The sequence below is a fragment of the Electrophorus electricus genome, chromosome 26, assembly GCF_013358815.1.
Source record: "Electrophorus electricus isolate fEleEle1 chromosome 26, fEleEle1.pri, whole genome shotgun sequence".
Lineage (NCBI taxonomy): Eukaryota > Metazoa > Chordata > Actinopteri > Gymnotiformes > Gymnotidae > Electrophorus > Electrophorus electricus.
This window is the reverse complement of record NC_049560.1, coordinates 8460307-8481897: the sequence shown is the minus strand read 5'-3', so window position 1 is coordinate 8481897 and position 21591 is coordinate 8460307. Positions and strand designations below refer to the sequence as shown.

Genomic DNA, 21591 nt, shown 5'->3' with positions numbered 1-21591 from the left:
ACTATAGTGCTCTATACTGTTCTACACTATAGTTCTCTATACTGTAGTCCTCTATACTGTGTTCTACACTATAGTTCTCTATACTATAGTGCTCTCTACTGTGTTCTACACTATAGTTCTCTATACTATAGTCCTCTATACTGTGTCCTACACTATAGTTCTCTATACTATAGTGCTCTCTACTGTGTTCTACACTATAGTTCTCTATACTGTAGTCCTCTATATTGTGTTCTACACTATAGTTCTCTATATTATAGTGCTCTGTACTATAGTGCTCTCTACTGTGTTCTACACTATAGTTCTCTATATTATAGTGCTCTATACTGTGTTCTACACTATAGTTCTCTATACTATAGTGCTCTATACTGTGTTCTACACTATAGTTCTCTATACTGTAGTCCTCTATACTGTGTTCTACACTATAGTTCTCTATACTATAGTTCTCTATATTATAGTGCTCTGTACTGTGTTCTACACTATAGTTCTCTATACTATAGTGCTCTGTACTATAGTGCTCTCTACTGTGTTCTACACTATAGTTCTCTATACTATAGTGCTCTCTACTGTGTTCTACACTATAGTTCTCTATACTATAGTCCTCTATACTGTGTTCTACACTATAGTTCTCTATACTATAGTCCTCTATACTGTGTTCTACACTATAGTTCTCTATACTATAGTGCTCTATACTGTGTTCTACACTATAGTTCTCTATACTATAGTGCTCTATACTGTGTTCTACACTATAGTTCTCTATACTATAGTCCTCTATACTGTGTTCTACACTATAGTTCTCTATACTATAGTGCTCTCTACTGTGTTCTACACTATAGTTCTCTATACTATAGTCCTCTATACTGTGTTCTACACTATAGTTCTCTATACTATAGTGCTCTCTACTGTGTTCTACACTATAGTTCTCTATACTATAGTCCTCTATACTGTGTCCTACACTATAGTTCTCTATACTATAGTGCTCTATACTGTGTTCTACACTATAGTTCTCTATACTGTAGTCCTCTATACTGTGTTCTACACTATAGTTCTCTATACTATAGTTCTCTATACTATAGTGCTCTATACTGTTCTACACTATAGGTCTCTATACTGTAGTCCTCTATACTGTGTTCTACACTATAGTTCTCTATATTATAGTGCTCTGTACTATAGTGCTCTCTACTGTGTTCTACACTATAGTTCTCTATACTATAGTCCTCTATACTGTGTCCTACACTATAGTTCTCTATACTATAGTCCTCTATACTGTGTCCTACACTATAGTTCTCTATACTATAGTGCTCTATACTGTTCTACACTATAGTTGTCTATACTGTTGTCCTCTATACTGTGTTCTACACTATAGTTCTCTATACTATAGTTCTCTATATTATAGTGCTCTATACTGTGTTCTACACTATAGTTCTCTATACTATAGTGCTCTATACTGTGTTCTACACTATAGTTCTCTATACTGTAGTCCTCTATACTGTGTTCTACACTATAGTTCTCTATACTATAGTTCTCTATATTATAGTGCTCTATACTGTGTTCTACACTATAGTTCTCTATACTGTAGTCCTCTATACTGTATTCTACACTATAGTTCTCTATACTATAGTGCTCTCTACTGTGTTCTACACTATAGTTCTCTATACTATAGTCCTCTATACTGTGTCCTACACTATAGTTCTCTATACTATAGTGCTCTATACTGTTCTACACTATAGTTCTCTATACTGTAGTCCTCTATACTGTGTTCTACACTATAGTTCTCTATACTATAGTGCTCTGTACTATAGTGCTCTATACTGTGTTCTACACTATAGTTCTCTATACTATAGTGCTCTATACTGTGTTCTACACTATAGTTCTCTATACTGTAGTCCTCTATACTGTGTTCTACACTATAGTTCTCTATACTATAGTTCTCTATATTATAGTGCTCTATACTGTGTTCTACACTATAGTTCTCTATACTGTAGTCCTCTATACTGTATTCTACACTATAGTTCTCTATACTATTGTGCTCTCTACTGTGTTCTACACTATAGTTCTCTATACTATAGTCCTCTATACTGTGTCCTACACTATAGTTCTCTATACTATAGTGCTCTATACTGTTCTACACTATAGTTCTCTATACTGTAGTCCTCTATACTGTGTTCTACACTATAGTTCTCTATACTATAGTGCTCTGTACTATAGTGCTCTCTACTGTGTTCTACACTATAGTTCTCTATACTATAGTGCTAGGTACTATAGTGCTCTCTACTGTGTTCTACACTATAGTTCTCTATATTATAGTGCTCTATACTGTGTTCTACACTATAGTTCTCTATACTATAGTCCTCTATACTGTGTTCTACACTATAGTTCTCTATTCTGTAGTCCTCTATACTGTGTTCTATACTATAGTTCTCTATATTATAGTGTTCTCTACTGTGTTCTACACTATAGTTCTCTATACTATAGTGCTCTATACTGTGTTCTACACTATAGTTCTCTATACTATAGTGCTCTATACTGTGTTCTACACTATAGTTCTCTATACTATAGTCCTCTATACTGTGTCCTACACTATAGTTCTCTATACTATAGTGCTCTCTACTGTGTTCTACACTATAGTTCTCTATACTATAGTCCTCTATACTGTGTTCTACACTATAGTTCTCTATACTATAGTGCTCTCTACTGTGTTCTACACTATAGTTCTCTATACTGTAGTCCTCTATACTGTGTTCTACACTATAGTTCTCTATACTATAGTTCTCTATACTATAGTGCTCTATACTGTTCTACACTATAGGTCTCTATACTGTAGTCCTCTATACTGTGTTCTACACTATAGTTCTCTATATTATAGTGCTCTGTACTATAGTGCTCTCTACTGTGTTCTACACTATAGTTCTCTATACTATAGTCCTCTATACTGTGTCCTACACTATAGTTCTCTATACTATAGTCCTCTATACTGTGTCCTACACTATAGTTCTCTATACTATAGTGCTCTATACTGTTCTACACTATAGTTGTCTATACTGTTGTCCTCTATACTGTGTTCTACACTATAGTTCTCTATACTATAGTTCTCTATATTATAGTGCTCTATACTGTGTTCTACACTATAGTTCTCTATACTATAGTGCTCTATACTGTGTTCTACACTATAGTTCTCTATACTGTAGTCCTCTATACTGTGTTCTACACTATAGTTCTCTATACTATAGTTCTCTATATTATAGTGCTCTATACTGTGTTCTACACTATAGTTCTCTATACTGTAGTCCTCTATACTGTATTCTACACTATAGTTCTCTATACTATAGTGCTCTCTACTGTGTTCTACACTATAGTTCTCTATACTATAGTGCTCTATACTGTTCTACACTATAGTTCTCTATACTGTAGTCCTCTATACTGTGTTCTACACTATAGTTCTCTATACTATAGTCCTCTATACTGTGTTCTACACTATAGTTCTCTATACTATAGTCCTCTATACTGTGTACTACACTATAGTTCTCTATACTATAGTGCTCTCTACTGTGTTCTACACTATAGTTCTCTATACTGTAGTCCTCTATATTGTGTTCTACACTATAGTTCTCTATATTATAGTGCTCTGTACTATAGTGCTCTCTACTGTGTTCTACACTATAGTTCTCTATATTATAGTGCTCTATACTGTGTTCTACACTATAGTTCTCTATACTATAGTGCTCTATACTGTGTTCTACACTATAGTTCTCTATACTGTAGTCCTCTATACTGTGTTCTACACTATAGTTCTCTATACTATAGTTCTCTATATTATAGTGCTCTCTACTGTGTTCTACACTATAGTTCTCTATATTATAGTGCTCTCTACTGTGTTCTACACTATAGTTCTCTATACTATAGTGCTCTGTACTATAGTGCTCTCTACTGTGTTCTACACTATAGTTCTCTATACTATAGTGCTCTCTACTGTGTTCTACACTATAGTTCTCTATACTATAGTCCTCTATACTGTGTTCTACACTATAGTTCTCTATACTATAGTCCTCTATACTGTGTTCTACACTATAGTTCTCTATACTATAGTGCTCTATACTGTGTTCTACACTACAGTTCTCTATACTATAGTGCTCTATACTGTGTTCTACACTATAGTTCTCTATACTATAGTCCTCTATACTGTGTTCTACACTATAGTTCTCTATACTATAGTGCTCTCTACTGTGTTCTACACTATAGTTCTCTATACTATAGTCCTCTATACTGTGTCCTACACTCTAGTTCTCTATACTATAGTGCTCTATACTGTTCTACACTATAGTTCTCTATACTGTAGTCCTCTATACTGTGTTCTACACTATAGTTCTCTATACTATAGTGCTCTGTACTATAGTGCTCTATACTGTGTTCTACACTATAGTTCTCTATACTATAGTGCTCTATACTGTGTTCTACACTATAGTTCTCTATACTGTAGTCCTCTATACTGTGTTCTACACTATAGTTCTCTATACTATAGTTCTCTATATTATAGTGCTCTATACTGTGTTCTACACTATAGTTCTCTATACTGTAGTCCTCTATACTGTATTCTACACTATAGTTCTCTATACTATAGTGCTCTCTACTGTGTTCTACACTATAGTTCTCTATACTATAGTCCTCTATACTGTGTCCTACACTATAGTTCTCTATACTATAGTGCTCTATACTGTTCTACACTATAGTTCTCTATACTGTAGTCCTCTATACTGTGTTCTACACTATAGTTCTCTATACTATAGTGCTCTGTACTATAGTGCTCTCTACTGTGTTCTACACTATAGTTCTCTATACTATAGTGCTAGGTACTATAGTGCTCTCTACTGTGTTCTACACTATAGTTCTCTATATTATAGTGCTCTATACTGTGTTCTACACTATAGTTCTCTATACTATAGTCCTCTATACTGTGTTCTACACTATAGTTCTCTATTCTGTAGTCCTCTATACTGTGTTCTATACTATAGTTCTCTATATTATAGTGTTCTCTACTGTGTTCTACACTATAGTTCTCTATACTATAGTGCTCTATACTGTGTTCTACACTATAGTTCTCTATACTATAGTGCTCTATACTGTGTTCTACACTATAGTTCTCTATACTATAGTCCTCTATACTGTGTCCTACACTATAGTTCTCTATACTATAGTGCTCTCTACTGTGTTCTACACTATAGTTCTCTATACTATAGTCCTCTATACTGTGTTCTACACTATAGTTCTCTATACTATAGTGCTCTCTACTGTGTTCTACACTATAGTTCTCTATACTGTAGTCCTCTATACTGTGTTCTACACTATAGTTCTCTATACTATAGTTCTCTATACTATAGTGCTCTATACTGTTCTACACTATAGGTCTCTATACTGTAGTCCTCTATACTGTGTTCTACACTATAGTTCTCTATATTATAGTGCTCTGTACTATAGTGCTCTCTACTGTGTTCTACACTATAGTTCTCTATACTATAGTCCTCTATACTGTGTCCTACACTATAGTTCTCTATACTATAGTCCTCTATACTGTGTCCTACACTATAGTTCTCTATACTATAGTGCTCTATACTGTTCTACACTATAGTTGTCTATACTGTTGTCCTCTATACTGTGTTCTACACTATAGTTCTCTATACTATAGTTCTCTATATTATAGTGCTCTATACTGTGTTCTACAATATAGTTCTCTATACTATAGTGCTCTATACTGTGTTCTACACTATAGTTCTCTATACTGTAGTCCTCTATACTGTGTTCTACACTATAGTTCTCTATACTATAGTTCTCTATATTATAGTGCTCTATACTGTGTTCTACACTATAGTTCTCTATACTGTAGTCCTCTATACTGTATTCTACACTATAGTTCTCTATACTATAGTGCTCTCTACTGTGTTCTACACTATAGTTCTCTATACTATAGTGCTCTATACTGTTCTACACTATAGTTCTCTATACTGTAGTCCTCTATACTGTGTTCTACACTATAGTTCTCTATACTATAGTGCTCTCTACTGTGTTCTACACTATAGTTCTCTATACTATAGTCCTCTATACTGTGTCCTACACTATAGTTCTCTATACTATAGTGCTCTCTACTGTGTTCTACACTATAGTTCTCTATACTGTAGTCCTCTATATTGTGTTCTACACTATAGTTCTCTATATTATAGTGCTCTGTACTATAGTGCTCTCTACTGTGTTCTACACTATAGTTCTCTATATTATAGTGCTCTATACTGTGTTCTACACTATAGTTCTCTATACTATAGTGCTCTATACTGTGTTCTACACTATAGTTCTCTATACTGTAGTCCTCTATACTGTGTTCTACACTATAGTTCTCTATACTATAGTTCTCTATATTATAGTGCTCTCTACTGTGTTCTACACTATAGTTCTCTATATTATAGTGCTCTCTACTGTGTTCTACACTATAGTTCTCTATACTATAGTGCTCTGTACTATAGTGCTCTCTACTGTGTTCTACACTATAGTTCTCTATACTATAGTGCTCTCTACTGTGTTCTACACTATAGTTCTCTATACTATAGTCCTCTATACTGTGTTCTACACTATAGTTCTCTATACTATAGTCCTCTATACTGTGTTCTACACTATAGTTCTCTATACTATAGTGCTCTATACTGTGTTCTACACTATAGTTCTCTATACTATAGTGCTCTATACTGTGTTCTACACTATAGTTCTCTATACTATAGTCCTCTATACTGTGTTCTACACTATAGTTCTCTATACTATAGTGCTCTCTACTGTGTTCTACACTATAGTTCTCTATACTATAGTGCTCTATACTGTGTTCTACACTATAGTTCTCTATACTATAGTGCTCTCTACTGTGTTCTACACTATAGTTCTCTATACTATAGTCCTCTATACTGTGTCCTACACTATAGTTCTCTATACTATAGTGCTCTATACTGTGTTCTACACTATAGTTCTCTATACTGTAGTCCTCTATACTGTGTTCTACACTATAGTTCTCTATACTATAGTTCTCTATACTATAGTGCTCTATACTGTTCTACACTATAGGTCTCTATACTGTAGTCCTCTATACTGTGTTCTACACTATAGTTCTCTATATTATAGTGCTCTGTACTATAGTGCTCTCTACTGTGTTCTACACTATAGTTCTCTATACTATAGTCCTCTATACTGTGTCCTACACTATAGTTCTCTATACTATAGTCCTCTATACTGTGTCCTACACTATAGTTCTCTATACTATAGTGCTCTATACTGTTCTACACTATAGTTGTCTATACTGTTGTCCTCTATACTGTGTTCTACACTATAGTTCTCTATACTATAGTTCTCTATATTATAGTGCTCTATACTGTGTTCTACACTATAGTTCTCTATACTATAGTGCTCTATACTGTGTTCTACACTATAGTTCTCTATACTGTAGTCCTCTATACTGTGTTCTACACTATAGTTCTCTATACTATAGTTCTCTATATTATAGTGCTCTCTACTGTGTTCTACACTATAGTTCTCTATACTGTAGTCCTCTATACTGTATTCTACACTATAGTTCTCTATACTATAGTGCTCTCTACTGTGTTCTACACTATAGTTCTCTATACTATAGTGCTCTATACTGTTCTACACTATAGTTCTCTATACTGTAGTCCTCTATACTGTGTTCTACACTATAGTTCTCTATACTATAGTGCTCTCTACTGTGTTCTACACTATAGTTCTCTATACTATAGTCCTCTATACTGTGTCCTACACTATAGTTCTCTATACTATAGTGCTCTCTACTGTGTTCTACACTATAGTTCTCTATACTGTAGTCCTCTATATTGTGTTCTACACTATAGTTCTCTATATTATAGTGCTCTGTACTATAGTGCTCTCTACTGTGTTCTACACTATAGTTCTCTATATTATAGTGCTCTATACTGTGTTCTACACTATAGTTCTCTATACTATAGTGCTCTCTACTGTGTTCTACACTATAGTTCTCTATACTGTAGTCCTCTATACTGTGTTCTACACTATAGTTCTCTATACTATAGTTCTCTATATTATAGTGCTCTCTACTGTGTTCTACACTATAGTTCTCTATATTATAGTGCTCTCTACTGTGTTCTACACTATAGTTCTCTATACTATAGTGCTCTGTACTATAGTGCTCTCTACTGTGTTCTACACTATAGTTCTCTATACTATAGTGCTCTCTACTGTGTTCTACACTATAGTTCTCTATACTATAGTCCTCTATACTGTGTTCTACACTATAGTTCTCTATACTATAGTCCTCTATACTGTGTTCTACACTATAGTTCTCTATACTATAGTGCTCTATACTGTGTTCTACACTATAGTTCTCTATACTATAGTGCTCTATACTGTGTTCTACACTATAGTTCTCTATACTATAGTCCTCTATACTGTGTTCTACACTATAGTTCTCTATACTATAGTGCTCTCTACTGTGTTCTACACTATAGTTCTCTATACTATAGTCCTCTATACTGTGTTCTACACTATAGTTCTCTATACTATAGTGCTCTCTACTGTGTTCTACACTATAGTTCTCTATACTATAGTCCTCTATACTGTGTCCTACACTATAGTTCTCTATACTATAGTGCTCTATACTGTGTTCTACACTATAGTTCTCTATACTGTAGTCCTCTATACTGTGTTCTACACTATAGTTCTCTATACTATAGTTCTCTATACTATAGTGCTCTATACTGTTCTACACTATAGGTCTCTATACTGTAGTCCTCTATACTGTGTTCTACACTATAGTTCTCTATATTATAGTGCTCTGTACTATAGTGCTCTCTACTGTGTTCTACACTATAGTTCTCTATACTATAGTCCTCTATACTGTGTCCTACACTATAGTTCTCTATACTATAGTCCTCTATACTGTGTCCTACACTATAGTTCTCTATACTATAGTGCTCTATACTGTTCTACACTATAGTTGTCTATACTGTTGTCCTCTATACTGTGTTCTACACTATAGTTCTCTATACTATAGTTCTCTATACTATAGTGCTCTATACTGTGTTCTACACTATAGTTCTCTATACTATAGTGCTCTATACTGTGTTCTACACTATAGTTCTCTATACTGTAGTCCTCTATACTGTGTTCTACACTATAGTTCTCTATACTATAGTTCTCTATATTATAGTGCTCTATACTGTGTTCTACACTATAGTTCTCTATACTGTAGTCCTCTATACTGTATTCTACACTATAGTTCTCTATACTATAGTGCTCTCTACTGTGTTCTACACTATAGTTCTCTATACTATAGTCCTCTATACTGTGTCCTACACTATAGTTCTCTATACTATAGTGCTCTATACTGTTCTACACTATAGTTCTCTATACTGTAGTCCTCTATACTGTGTTCTACACTATAGTTCTCTATACTATAGTGCTCTGTACTATAGTGCTCTATACTGTGTTCTACACTATAGTTCTCTATACTATAGTGCTCTATACTGTGTTCTACACTATAGTTCTCTATACTGTAGTCCTCTATACTGTGTTCTACACTATAGTTCTCTATACTATAGTTCTCTATATTATAGTGCTCTATACTGTGTTCTACACTATAGTTCTCTATACTGTAGTCCTCTATACTGTATTCTACACTATAGTTCTCTATACTATAGTGCTCTCTACTGTGTTCTACACTATAGTTCTCTATACTATAGTCCTCTATACTGTGTCCTACACTATAGTTCTCTATACTATAGTGCTCTATACTGTTCTACACTATAGTTCTCTATACTGTAGTCCTCTATACTGTGTTCTACACTATAGTTCTCTATACTATAGTGCTCTGTACTATAGTGCTCTCTACTGTGTTCTACACTATAGTTCTCTATATTATAGTGCTCTATACTGTGTTCTACACTATAGTTCTCTATACTATAGTCCTCTATACTGTGTTCTACACTATAGTTCTCTATTCTGTAGTCCTCTATACTGTGTTCTATACTATAGTTCTCTATATTATAGTGTTCTCTACTGTGTTCTACACTATAGTTCTCTATACTATAGTGCTCTGTACTATAGTGCTCTCTACTGTGTTCTACACTATAGTTCTCTATACTATAGTCCTCTATACTGTGTCCTACACTATAGTTCTCTATACTATAGTCCTCTATACTGTGTCCTACACTATAGTTCTCTATACTATAGTGCTCTATACTGTTCTACACTATAGTTGTCTATACTGTTGTCCTCTATACTGTGTTCTACACTATAGTTCTCTATACTATAGTTCTCTATATTATAGTGCTCTATACTGTGTTCTACACTATAGTTCTCTATACTATAGTGCTCTATACTGTGTTCTACACTATAGTTCTCTATACTGTAGTCCTCTATACTGTGTTCTACACTATAGTTCTCTATACTATAGTTCTCTATATTATAGTGCTCTATACTGTGTTCTACACTATAGTTCTCTATACTGTAGTCCTCTATACTGTATTCTACACTATAGTTCTCTATACTATAGTGCTCTCTACTGTGTTCTACACTATAGTTCTCTATACTATAGTCCTCTATACTGTGTCCTACACTATAGTTCTCTATACTATAGTGCTCTATACTGTTCTACACTATAGTTCTCTATACTGTAGTCCTCTATACTGTGTTCTACACTATAGTTCTCTATACTATAGTGCTCTGTACTATAGTGCTCTATACTGTGTTCTACACTATAGTTCTCTATACTATAGTGCTCTATACTGTGTTCTACACTATAGTTCTCTATACTGTAGTCCTCTATACTGTGTTCTACACTATAGTTCTCTATACTATAGTTCTCTATATTATAGTGCTCTATACTGTGTTCTACACTATAGTTCTCTATACTGTAGTCCTCTATACTGTATTCTACACTATAGTTCTCTATACTATAGTGCTCTCTACTGTGTTCTACACTATAGTTCTCTATACTATAGTCCTCTATACTGTGTCCTACACTATAGTTCTCTATACTATAGTACTCTATACTGTTCTACACTATAGTTCTCTATACTGTAGTCCTCTATACTGTGTTCTACACTATAGTTCTCTATACTATAGTGCTCTGTACTATAGTGCTCTCTACTGTGTTCTACACTATAGTTCTCTATATTATAGTGCTCTATACTGTGTTCTACACTATAGTTCTCTATACTATAGTCCTCTATACTGTGTTCTACACTATAGTTCTCTATTCTGTAGTCCTCTATACTGTGTTCTATACTATAGTTCTCTATATTATAGTGTTCTCTACTGTGTTCTACACTATAGTTCTCTATACTATAGTGCTCTGTACTATAGTGCTCTCTACTGTGTTCTACACTATAGTTCTCTATACTATAGTCCTCTATACTGTGTTCTACACTATAGTTCTCTATACTATAGTGCTCTATACTGTGTTCTACACTATAGTTCTCTATACTATAGTCCTCTATACTGTGTTCTACACTATAGTTCTCTATACTATAGTGCTCTATACTGTGTTCTATACTATAGTGCTCTGTACTATTGTACTATAGTGCTATGTACTGTGTTCTACACTATAGTTCTTTATACTATAGTGCTCTATACTATAGTCCTCTATACTGTGTTCTACACTATAGTGCTCTGTACTATAGTGCTCTATACTGTGTTCTACACTATAGTTCTCTATACTATAGTCCTCTATACTGTGTTCTACACGCTAGTGCTCTAAATTGTGTTCTATACTACAGTCCTCTATACTGTACTGTGAATCCTCCTGTTGTAGTCTCTCCTGTGTGGCCCGACGCTGGACATTTCCTCCGTCCTACCCCTGCTGGAGCAGCTGCCAGACACGGACGGCGCAGGTGTGAGTGTGTACGTGCTGTGTGCCACCAGACTTGGCCAGCTCGAGAGCTCCCTGGAGCGTCTGCTGGAGCACTGTCCCGAGGCCGTCATCCCCTATGCACACCACCAGCTGCACAGTCACATGCTGGTACCCATCCCCTCACACGCCACAGCTAACCCTCCTCCACCTAACCCCACCTTTCTCCACAGAGACCCTAAAGCCAAAGCAGGAGCAGCGTGGAGCTGAAACCTCAGTAAAGTTCACCTCAAACTCAGTAAAGTTCACCAGGACCATGTCACACATAAAGTGACACTGACGAGTTACAAAATATGGCCAGTGTTAATGATTGTGCAGAGGCATAGGTTGGTGTAATAAGATAAATGGCCTGTCGTTGTTACTGTGGTGGTGCTCTCCGCAGACTCTGTGGTGGCAAAAGTTGTTTCCTGAGCTGTGCAAGAGGGCAAGGGTTCCTTCTGAGAAAGGCAGTGTTCTACTCACCGCGCTCAAAGGTAGCTGGGTTATGTTGTGTATTGTTGTAGTTGTTTTCATGTGTGTGTGTGTGTGTGTGTGTGTGTGTGTGTGTGTGTGTGTGTGTGTGTGTGTGTGTGTGTGTTATGAGCTGGGCCCCCGAGAAAAGTGCAGAAGATATAAGCAGTGGTCCATTTTGTGTTGTGTTTTCAGAGGGTTAGTGATTAGCTACATCTGAGTCACGCAGGGGGAGATTCCACGCTTGTTTCATCCTGAAACATTAGCGAGTGGTTAGTGTTCTCCTCAAAGCATCCTGATTGACATGTTTGTTTGTTTGTTGTTGCTGCTTGTTGCTATAGAGACTGTGAAGGTGGTTGCCATGGAGCTGAGCCCTTTAGAGTTCCTGGAGCTCCTGCCTGATGATGGAAGTGCACATTTCTTCCTGCCTCATCTTCTGGAGTGCAGCTTGAGACACAGCCAATCGCACGGCCAGCCACACAGCCAATCACATGGTTCCTAGATTGGACATGCGGGACTGGCACCTGGCACCTGGTTTCATTTAGGCCGGATCAGGTCTTTAATCAGCAAAGATCAGCCTTATTCTGCTGAAAACCTGAAAATGTGCAGTGCATGTGGACCCATGTGCTTTGGGTTGGTTGTTTGGTTTGTTTGGTTTTGCACAAGGGGAGTTTCTTTTGTTTTTTAGAAAGTTTATATAATGGAGAATTTTTATGTCAATTGTAAAACCTGTCAAAAGAACTATTATGGGTTTGCTCCTGTATAGCGCTGAATTTGCTAGGGCCACATCAAAGCTGAGTCACACTGAGTCATATGCTGTTCTCTGCTGTGCTGCTGTATACTATTTCAAGCCACCTCACAACACACATAATGGAGAGTTGTTAACTACGTAACCTTTCATCAGTTTGCATAGGCTGACATTTTAAAAATGACATTTAAAAATGTCTTCCTTCTTTTTTTAAATGATTTCTAATTAACTTATACAAAAATGTCATAGAACGTGTCAGTTATTACAGTGCAGGAACTGCAGGTGTTGTGTCCTTTTGAATTGAAATGTACAGTCAATGTACACGTTCATTTACGTACAATTAGGTTTAGAAATTTTATTCCATACTCATGCAAAAACTTTTGGTTTATGGTGGGCAATGAATCACAAATATCTTGATTTAATTTCTTCTTCACCGTTATCTCCTTCTCCTTCCTAACTTGCTTAGGATTCCCTTTTTTTCTGCAAACAAGACACTTAGTTATACATGCTACTGTTATATGGAATGTTACCTGCTTATTAAGTCAAGCACAATTATACAATTATACACTATAGTACCTTTATGTCGACTTGCCATTACTACACGCCTTGTTACTGTTATACTGCATGTTGCTGTTAAACGATGTTGCCATATACCATGATACAGTTATATGTCATATATGTTACCATTACTTATAACACATTCCTGTGGAAGAAACACTGTCGGTAAAACTGTGTTACCATTGTTCAGGAAGGATTGTGTCACTAAGAAACAAACTATTAAAAGTTCGTGTGCATGGATATAAACATTTCTAAATTCTTTGTACACTACATCATACTAATCTCTCCTTTCTTGGATTCTGTTAATACACATGATTATAAACAGGACTTTACTCTAACACGGCATATTATGTTGTATGCTCTATATGTTGTATCTGCTTTCTGTTCTGTCTGTTCTATCTGCTCTCTGTTCTATATGCTCCATCGGCTCTATCTGCTCTATCTATTGTCTGCTCCATCGGCTCTGTCTGCTCTATCTATTGTCTGCTCCATCGGCTCTGTCTGCTCTATCTATTGTCTGCTCCATCGGCTCTGTCTGCTCTATCTATTGTCTGCTCCATCGGCTCTATCTGCTCTATCTATTGTCTGCTCCATCGGCTCTGTCTGCTCAATCTATTGTCTGCTCCATCGGCTCTATCTGCTCTATCTATTGTCTGCTCCATCGGCTCTATCTGCTCTATCTATTGTCTGCTCCATCGGCTCTGTCTGCTCTATCTATTGTCTGCTCCATCGGCTCTATCTGCTCTATCTATTGTCTGCTCCATCGGCTCTGTCTGCTCTATCTATTGTCTGCTCCATCGGCTCTGTCTGCTCTATCTATTGTCTGCTCCATCGGCTCTGTCTGCTCTATCTATTGTCTGCTCCATCGGCTCTGTCTGCTCTATCTATTGTCTGCTCCATCGGCTCTGTCTGCTCTATCTATTGTCTGCTCCATCGGCTCTATCTGCTCTATCTATTGTCTGCTCCATCGGCTCTGTCTGCTCTATCTATTGTCTGCTCCATCGGCTCTGTCTGCTCTATCTGTTCTAGCATTGACCTCCGTTGTGGTGCTCACCCTCTTTTTCTGCCACTGTGTATGTGGTTTCCATGCCAAACATCACATGGTCGGCAACATGACAGTGTAAGAGCCATGAGCCTGGGTAGAGGGGCCGCATCACCACCGTCTGGAACGTCCCTGGGAACAGGTCAAACACATCAGCACGGTGGGTGCCGCTCACCTGCGGTTAGACACAAGATGGAGATGGCTCATGAGAGGGCTTACCACACCGGACATGGATATGCGTGAGATATTCGTGGGTCTTTTTTTTTTTTCTTCATAACCAATCAAAAAAAAGAATTAACACCCCAGGGGCACAGGTACCGAGCTGAGTATATCTCAGGTGAACATTGAGCCAAAGGTTGTGGGTACCGAGTTGCGTGTCTCGGGTATCTGCCATGCGCGGAAGTCTTTACCTTGTAGTCAAAGCTGTGTCCATGGAAATGTGCCGTGTGCAGGTCCACCTCTCCTCCCATTCCCATCAGGTACCAGTGCACCTTATCTCCCACATGCATGTTCAGTCCTTGAAGGTTGTTGTATAGCAAGCCATTTATACCTATAAAGTATATGCAGAAGTAGGTTTTGAAGCAATCTATAGTCCAGCAATAATAATAATAATAATCAAAATGAATAATCTTTTTTTTCTTACCGTACATTTTGTTACTTTTAATAAACTCCTCATCCTCCTTTAAATTCCTGGGAGGGCTTTTCACATGTGCTTTGATGTTGTCGTCCAGGTACCAGGACTCATTCTCATCAAATATCATGAAGAGCAAAGCAAACTCCTCGATCTCCTTCTTCAGACCCAACGTTCTCATCAGACTCTTCCGACAGATCACTAGTGGGCCGATCAGACCACTGTACAAATCCTTAATCAACCACACACGCCGAAGGATTATAAATATTACAGCAAGCAGGGCAGCAGTCTCTGAAGTAAAACCATGTTTTGTTTTGGTTCGAGGCAATAACTACATTGGTCCTATAAGCCATATCTGGGTATGATGGAAGCTGGCTGGAATTTGGAGTGCTGAGCTCTGTGAGGGAGAAACTGGAGCTGACCTTGTTAGTGTCCACCGTGGAATAGTACGCGCCAACAGTGCACTCCTCCTGCTCATCTGTCGGTCCAGCCGTTTTGGGAATGTACCAGGTGTACGTCTGAGTTTGCCCTTTAGAAAATGCCACACGTTCATATTAAGAGATTATGATGATATAAGATGTTATCATAGGTGTTAAATACAGCAAGTAGCACGCTTAATTATGAAAAATAAAAATAATAGGTGATTACTAAATAGATTCTACAGCATAGCACTTTGATTAAAATCACTGTCAACCCCATCTGCAGAACAAACTCATACCTGGTGCAGTGGGGGAGACCTGAGGAACGTCAGTCTTTACTCCATGTGAATGAATGGAGAAGGGTCTGTTTGCCATGTTCTTAAATACCACCTTAACTTTCTCGCCCACGTATCCATGGATCATAGGCCCTGAATGGTTGCATTCATTGAGAAAAATTTGAGTGGCTCATCTCATTTCCACATTATTACTCATTGTTACCACATTATTATTACATTGATCTGTTTAATATTTACCCATAATTCCTAGGTGTTCCATGTCTGCAGGCCTTTCCTTTGGCTTGGTGAAGGTGTCATCTGTGTACTCCCTATACAGAACCTTCTTGTATTTGGAGCCAATATATTTGCCCCCTTTTTTAAGGAATGTCTCGCCAGGGCTGTGGACAATCAACAACAGGTCATCCTTGTGTTCAGGTCATCACTGTGATCAGGTTCTCAATGTGTTCAGGTCATCACTATGTTCAGATTCTCACTGTATTCAGGTCATCACTATGTTCAGGTTCTCACTGTGTTCCTAGAACTAATATTTTTAATATGGTACTGTTAGGATGACAGACCTTTCTATTTCCAGACCTTTCTAGGATTCTTGCATTTCTTCAGCACCAAACCTGACAGCCTTAAGTCTAACCTTGCAGCAAACAATTAATTAATTCTCAATTAAGAAATCTTGTGTCTCGTAAGACTACAGCTTCTAAGTATGATGCTATCCATATCTTGGTATCTGTGTGCGAAACCATTCTAACCTCGATAGTATATTGCTATCGATGTCTCATGGTAGCTGTAAATTATGTGAGTGTTGGGTTCACATTTGGTGCTATAATCAGCAGTTGTTAAAACACATTGCCATGACTGTTCCAACAATATTAATAATACCAGCATTTAACTGAAAACTTCTCCTATACCCTCCACATGCTGTCTGGAGGTACCTGTCTGGCCGAGTCCTGTCTGAAGGTACCTGTCTGGTCGAGTCCTGTCTGGAGGTACCTGTCTGTCCAAGTCCTGTCTGGAGGTATCTGTCTGTCCAGTCCTGTCTGGAGGTACCTGTCTGTCCGAGTCCTGTCTGGAGGTACCTGTCTGGTCGAGTCCTGTCTGGAGGTACCTGTCTGTCCAGTCCTGTCTGGAGGGACCTGTCTCTCTGAGTCTTGTCTGGAGGTACCTGTCTTTAAGACTGTCGAACATCTGCTCCTCCCAGGTGCGGGTGGGGGAGTAGTCCCAGTCCACCTCCACTGCGGCAATGTAGTACTTCTTCTGATGGAGCATCATCTCTGACTGTCTGCTCCAGATGCTACACTTCTCCACGGTGTAGTTTGTCCTCATCGCTGCATGGCTGTCCACAGCAGTCATACATGTGACCTGAAACTGGCCTGCAGTGACCAGACAGAACGAGACAGTGCTTACTCTGATATATGGACACATGGAAGTCTTCCAGGAGTAAACAGCTGTGGCAGAATGTGGAATTTAAAAAGGACAAAAAAATCATTAGTCAGGAAGATACTCAACAGCTTTGTGTGTGTGCCTTGACATTGTTTGTTTTTTTGAGATAATGAAGTTTCTCCAGTGCTCTGTTACAGAAATGTAGTGCAAAAGAGTGTGAGTACCCATGCTGTCTGGTTCCATGATGATGGTGTGGGACACATGGGGAAAGAGGTTGATGGTATCTCTCCGGGTTCCTTGGTAGAGGAACCTGTTGCCTTCAAAGTAAAGTCCATGGATGTCCCCCTCTGAACCCAAACCAGAAAGATGCCAGGAAACCTTGTCTCCCTTACACATCTTCAGGCCTTCGAGATTTCCGTACATGTATCCATTGATTGCTGAAGAAAGATGCAACAATTTTTTTTAAAGAATAAAGTTTGGGCTTTTTTTTTTATAAAGCAAATACAGGTAAAGCCAAACATATAAAACAGGTTAAGGACTAACAGTGCATTTTATTTGACAACTGAAAGTCTTCGTCATCTTTGTTCACAGACTTTGGTTTTTTTGTGTATCTGTTAATGTTCTCATCCAAATACCAGCTCAGGTTCTCATCGAAAACTGTAGCAAGCATGTGGAATTCTTTGTCCACATTTTTCTGCAACGTGAAAAAACAGTTGAAAGTCCAAAAGTGAGAGAGCGATTACACAACTCTGCATCTGTGTCTCTAGAGTCTCTGTACTTTGCACTTACTTGTTTGCTTCCCTTGAGAGTTTTGGGTTTACAGATCAAAAGATGTCCAACTAGCCCAGAGTTGGTGTCTCGCACTGGGTCTACAGCAGAGTAGTATGTGTAGGTGAGACAGTCAGGGTCCTTTTCAGTCGGGCCTCCACCTTTAGGCACCACCCACTCATACTTGTAAGTAGTGTCAGGACGAACCAGAGCGGCAGGAAGGGGTTCAATAACTCCTACAGACACAGAGGGAAAACAGCTTATATTACACACACAACTGCACCAGTTTATGTATTGTATGATCTATTATATACTTTGTTTTCAAATCCCTGGCAGCATAAGTACCCAGAACATAGAACTTAGCACTTACTTGGTAATTTTTTGAGTTCTCTGAGCTTTTTGGCAGTGTATGATTCTGCAATAAAACAAAACTTACAATACAGTGCAAAACTTCAATGAAGAAACCATTATCATCTGATTCACACAAACATAAGCTTGGTTTCCCTTTCTTCTGTACCTTCTAGAACATTCTGGTAGAGTGTGCCATCCATCTCGATGTTATACTGCACACCATGTGGCTGGATGCTGTAGGGTCTGCTAGCTTTATTCCTGAATGTAACTTTTATGGTGTCCTCTTCCTCTGCCCTAATCACTGGGCCTATGAGACAAACCACACTTGTGTTCACTGATATTAAACTACACCAGAACTGTCAAGAATTGGCTTGATGTTGTGTCTGGAAAACTGGCAGTCAGCATGGTCAGTCATTACACAATAAATGAGTCTTAATCTTTGATCTCTTTTTGTCCTGCAGCAAACTGAATCATTTAAATGTTAAATCAGTCCCTCTAATAGACTCCAGTGCACAGTAGTTTTGTTGCCCACAGCGAGACTACAGTACCCAGAATGCCAAGGTGCAGCTCCTCAGGCAGTCTCTCTTTGTGCTTGGTGAACGTGTCATCGGTGTACTCCACATACTGGACCTTCTTGTATTTCCCTCCAATCCGGTCATCACGATTATCAAAGAAAATGTCCGCCATACTGTGGAAAGTCAGGTCAAAATGGGATGTAGGTTTATTAACTGAATAGACTCAGCACAAAGGGTTAATGCTTGGTCAGAAGATGAGAGGATGAGAGTCCTCACCTGTCATCCTGTAGTTTGATGCCCGTGTACTGGTTGATCTGCGTGGGCCCATAGTCCCAGATCACTTCCTCAGCTGCGATGTAGTACTCCCTCACCGCACCGAACGGTCGGGGTTTATGAACATTGGGAAAACATTTCTTGATCTCAAAAATGACTTGCATGCCCGCTAAAATGAAAAAAATAAGACCAGATTTAGTGCAGATATACTTTCAGCAAAAAGGTTATGTTTGCAACAATTACACTGATCAGTGAATGCATTTCCATGACGAGTGGTCTTGTGTAGCACCATCACGCCTTACCCTCCAGATGATCGTTGACCTGACAGCTCAGGAGCCACTGGCCGGGGTTGTCTGCCTCCATCTCCATGCTGACAAATGTAGCTGGGAACAGGCTGATCGTGTCTGTGCGGTGCTGCCTGTCTGACAGAATCTGTCCGTGGAAGAACGCGGAGTGGATATCCACCTCGTTGCCTATCCCAAACAGGTGCCAGTGAATCTTATTCCCCATGCACATGCTGAGGCCTGGCAGGTTGCCGAAGACGTAACCATTAATCGCTGCCGTGTAGTGCATGGACAGAGGTGAAACATCAGTCAGACCTCAGCACCCTGAATAGACTAGTGGTAACTATGGAGGGTTTATTGTGTGGTGGCGTGGACTCCATCTGCTCACAGTGCATTTTGTTGCTCTCCATGAAGTCCTCATCATCCTTCTTCACTTTCGTAGGCGCTGTGCAGAACATCTTGATGTTGTCATCCAGGTACCAGCTAAGGTTTTCATCACTGACACTGAACATGAGGGTGTAGAGGTAGTCCGCTGTCTTATCTCCATGTACATCCAGAGTGCCTGAGTGGTTACACATCACACCAGTACCATTGGGTGCCGTCGGTACTTATTGTTTATTGTCATTTATTCTCCACATTTGTATATATTTAGCAAATACTGCTGATTCAGAGCATGCGGTTCAGCACCGTGACCCAACATCAGAGTAGATCCCAGGTTCCCAAACGGGGGGGGGGGGGTCACAGAAAGAATAGAACAAAGCGAGTGCATACCTTTTTTACAGATGACGAGAGGCCCGATGAGTCCCGTGGCAATGTCTTTTGGTGCGTTGACATGTGAGTGGTACACCCGTGTTAGGCAGCTGCCGTCCTCTTTCCCCGGTGCGTGTGAGGGGGCTAGAGGCCAGATGTAGGTGTAGGTTTTCCCAGGAGCCACTGCATCGTCAAGCTTGTCTGCCCCCTGCGTCATGTCTGGGTACAGAGCTCCTGCAAGCATATGGCACGTGCTTCACCAACACAGGACATAAGGTGTGGTTATTTACACGTCGCCCAATGATCAAGAAGTCTTGGAAATGCTTTGAAATATTTCCATATATGACACAATATGACATCCTGCATGCAATACCAAACATGCACTGACCATCGTTTGTGTAGTATTAGTATGTTTAATGTTGGTATTTAGTAGTATTTAGTAGGCAGCTGACCCAAGCCCATACCTTCACTGGACTTATTGTAACTGAGCCCATGGGGATGAAGGGAGTACTTGCGAGAAGCCATGTTCTTTAGATGCACAACCACTTCATCCCCCTCCTCTGCGCTGATGAGGGGTCCCAGGAAGCCCAGCCATGTGGGTTTTTCTATCTCCTGCCTGTAGGTGGCATCTGTGTACTGTAGGTACACTGCCTTCTTATAGACATGGCCAATCCTCTGCTCCCCCTTCTCCAAAAACGTCCTCAAATGTCTGAAACACAGCAACTCGGTTTGAATTTAAAACTAATTAGGCAGTTGGATTATACAAAAGTATTATTATTAGTGTTATATAGACGTATTAGTGTTAGTGTTATACAGAAGTGTTAGTGTTAGTATTATACATAAGTTATTTAACATCCAGTTAGTTTTTTTTCAATCAGTAGCCAATTACATTGTATACCATAAATTTCAGAATTGTTTCTATACAACAATTGATATTTTTCCTGTTGTAATACAAGAGTAAATCATAGACTAACTCATCCTCTGCCAGAGTCTTGTTCTGGATCACGTTTTTCCCACTCGGTGCATAATCCCACTGAACATCCTTAATTGCTATGTAATATTCTCTAGTGATGCAGGACACAATTCCAGCCCAGCACAGGAGCACAATCGCTGTCCTCTGTAACTTCCACATTTCACTCTGCTGGGATCTGGGGACCAGAATTTCTAACTGATTGCTTCATTCCTTTTGAAGGAAAGACGCTGTCCCTG

At 38.7% G+C, this 21591-nt stretch overlaps 2 protein-coding genes across 3 annotated transcripts in view; one reads left to right on the top strand and one right to left on the bottom strand.

The window, feature by feature from the left end:
• hps3 (HPS3 biogenesis of lysosomal organelles complex 2 subunit 1) overlaps window positions 1–13919 on the top strand; it is a 41993-nt gene extending 28074 nt beyond the window's left edge. The window contains exons 15-17 of the mRNA XM_035523232.1: window positions 11828–12034; window positions 12306–12396; window positions 12715–13919. Coding sequence (XP_035379125.1) covers window positions 11828–12034; window positions 12306–12396; window positions 12715–12875 — 459 coding nt within the window. The 3' untranslated portion in view covers window positions 12876–13919. The remainder of the gene's footprint in view (window positions 1–11827; window positions 12035–12305; window positions 12397–12714) is intronic.
• cp (ceruloplasmin) lies at window positions 13513–21527 on the bottom strand. 2 transcript variants are annotated; one of them, XM_026996834.2, is made up of 20 exons: window positions 21357–21527; window positions 20847–21091; window positions 20404–20616; window positions 20021–20194; window positions 19651–19905; window positions 19352–19517; window positions 19109–19248; window positions 18727–18867; window positions 18580–18624; window positions 18231–18445; window positions 17985–18135; window positions 17666–17878; window positions 17224–17431; window positions 16305–16444; window positions 16071–16199; window positions 15775–15881; window positions 15365–15584; window positions 15132–15271; window positions 14734–14896; window positions 13513–13601 (listed from the first exon to the last, which is right to left on the bottom strand). In XM_026996834.2, the coding sequence occupies exons 1-20, from the start codon at window positions 21512–21514 to the stop codon at window positions 13558–13560; spliced, it is 3267 nt and encodes a 1088-aa protein (XP_026852635.2). In that variant the 5' UTR covers window positions 21515–21527; the 3' UTR covers window positions 13513–13557. The 2 variants fall into 2 exon arrangements, with proteins under 2 accessions (XP_026852635.2, XP_026852639.2); XM_026996838.2 differs by lacking the exon at window positions 13513–13601 and having other exon boundaries at window positions 14740–14853.
• Window positions 21528–21591: the final 64 nt, after the last annotated feature.

Coding starts and splice junctions, on each gene's coding strand:
- cp (XM_026996834.2), bottom strand. CDS start 21,514: ATGTGGAAGTTACAGAGGACAGCGATTGTGCTCCTGTGCTGGGCTGGA. Junction 21,092..21,356: donor AAGACTCTGGCAGAGGATGA/GTTAGTCTATGA, acceptor GCTGTGTTTCAG/ACATTTGAGGACGTTTTTGG. Junction 17,879..17,984: donor GTTGTCAAATAAAATGCACT/GTTAGTCCTTAA, acceptor ATCTTTCTTCAG/CAATCAATGGATACATGTAC.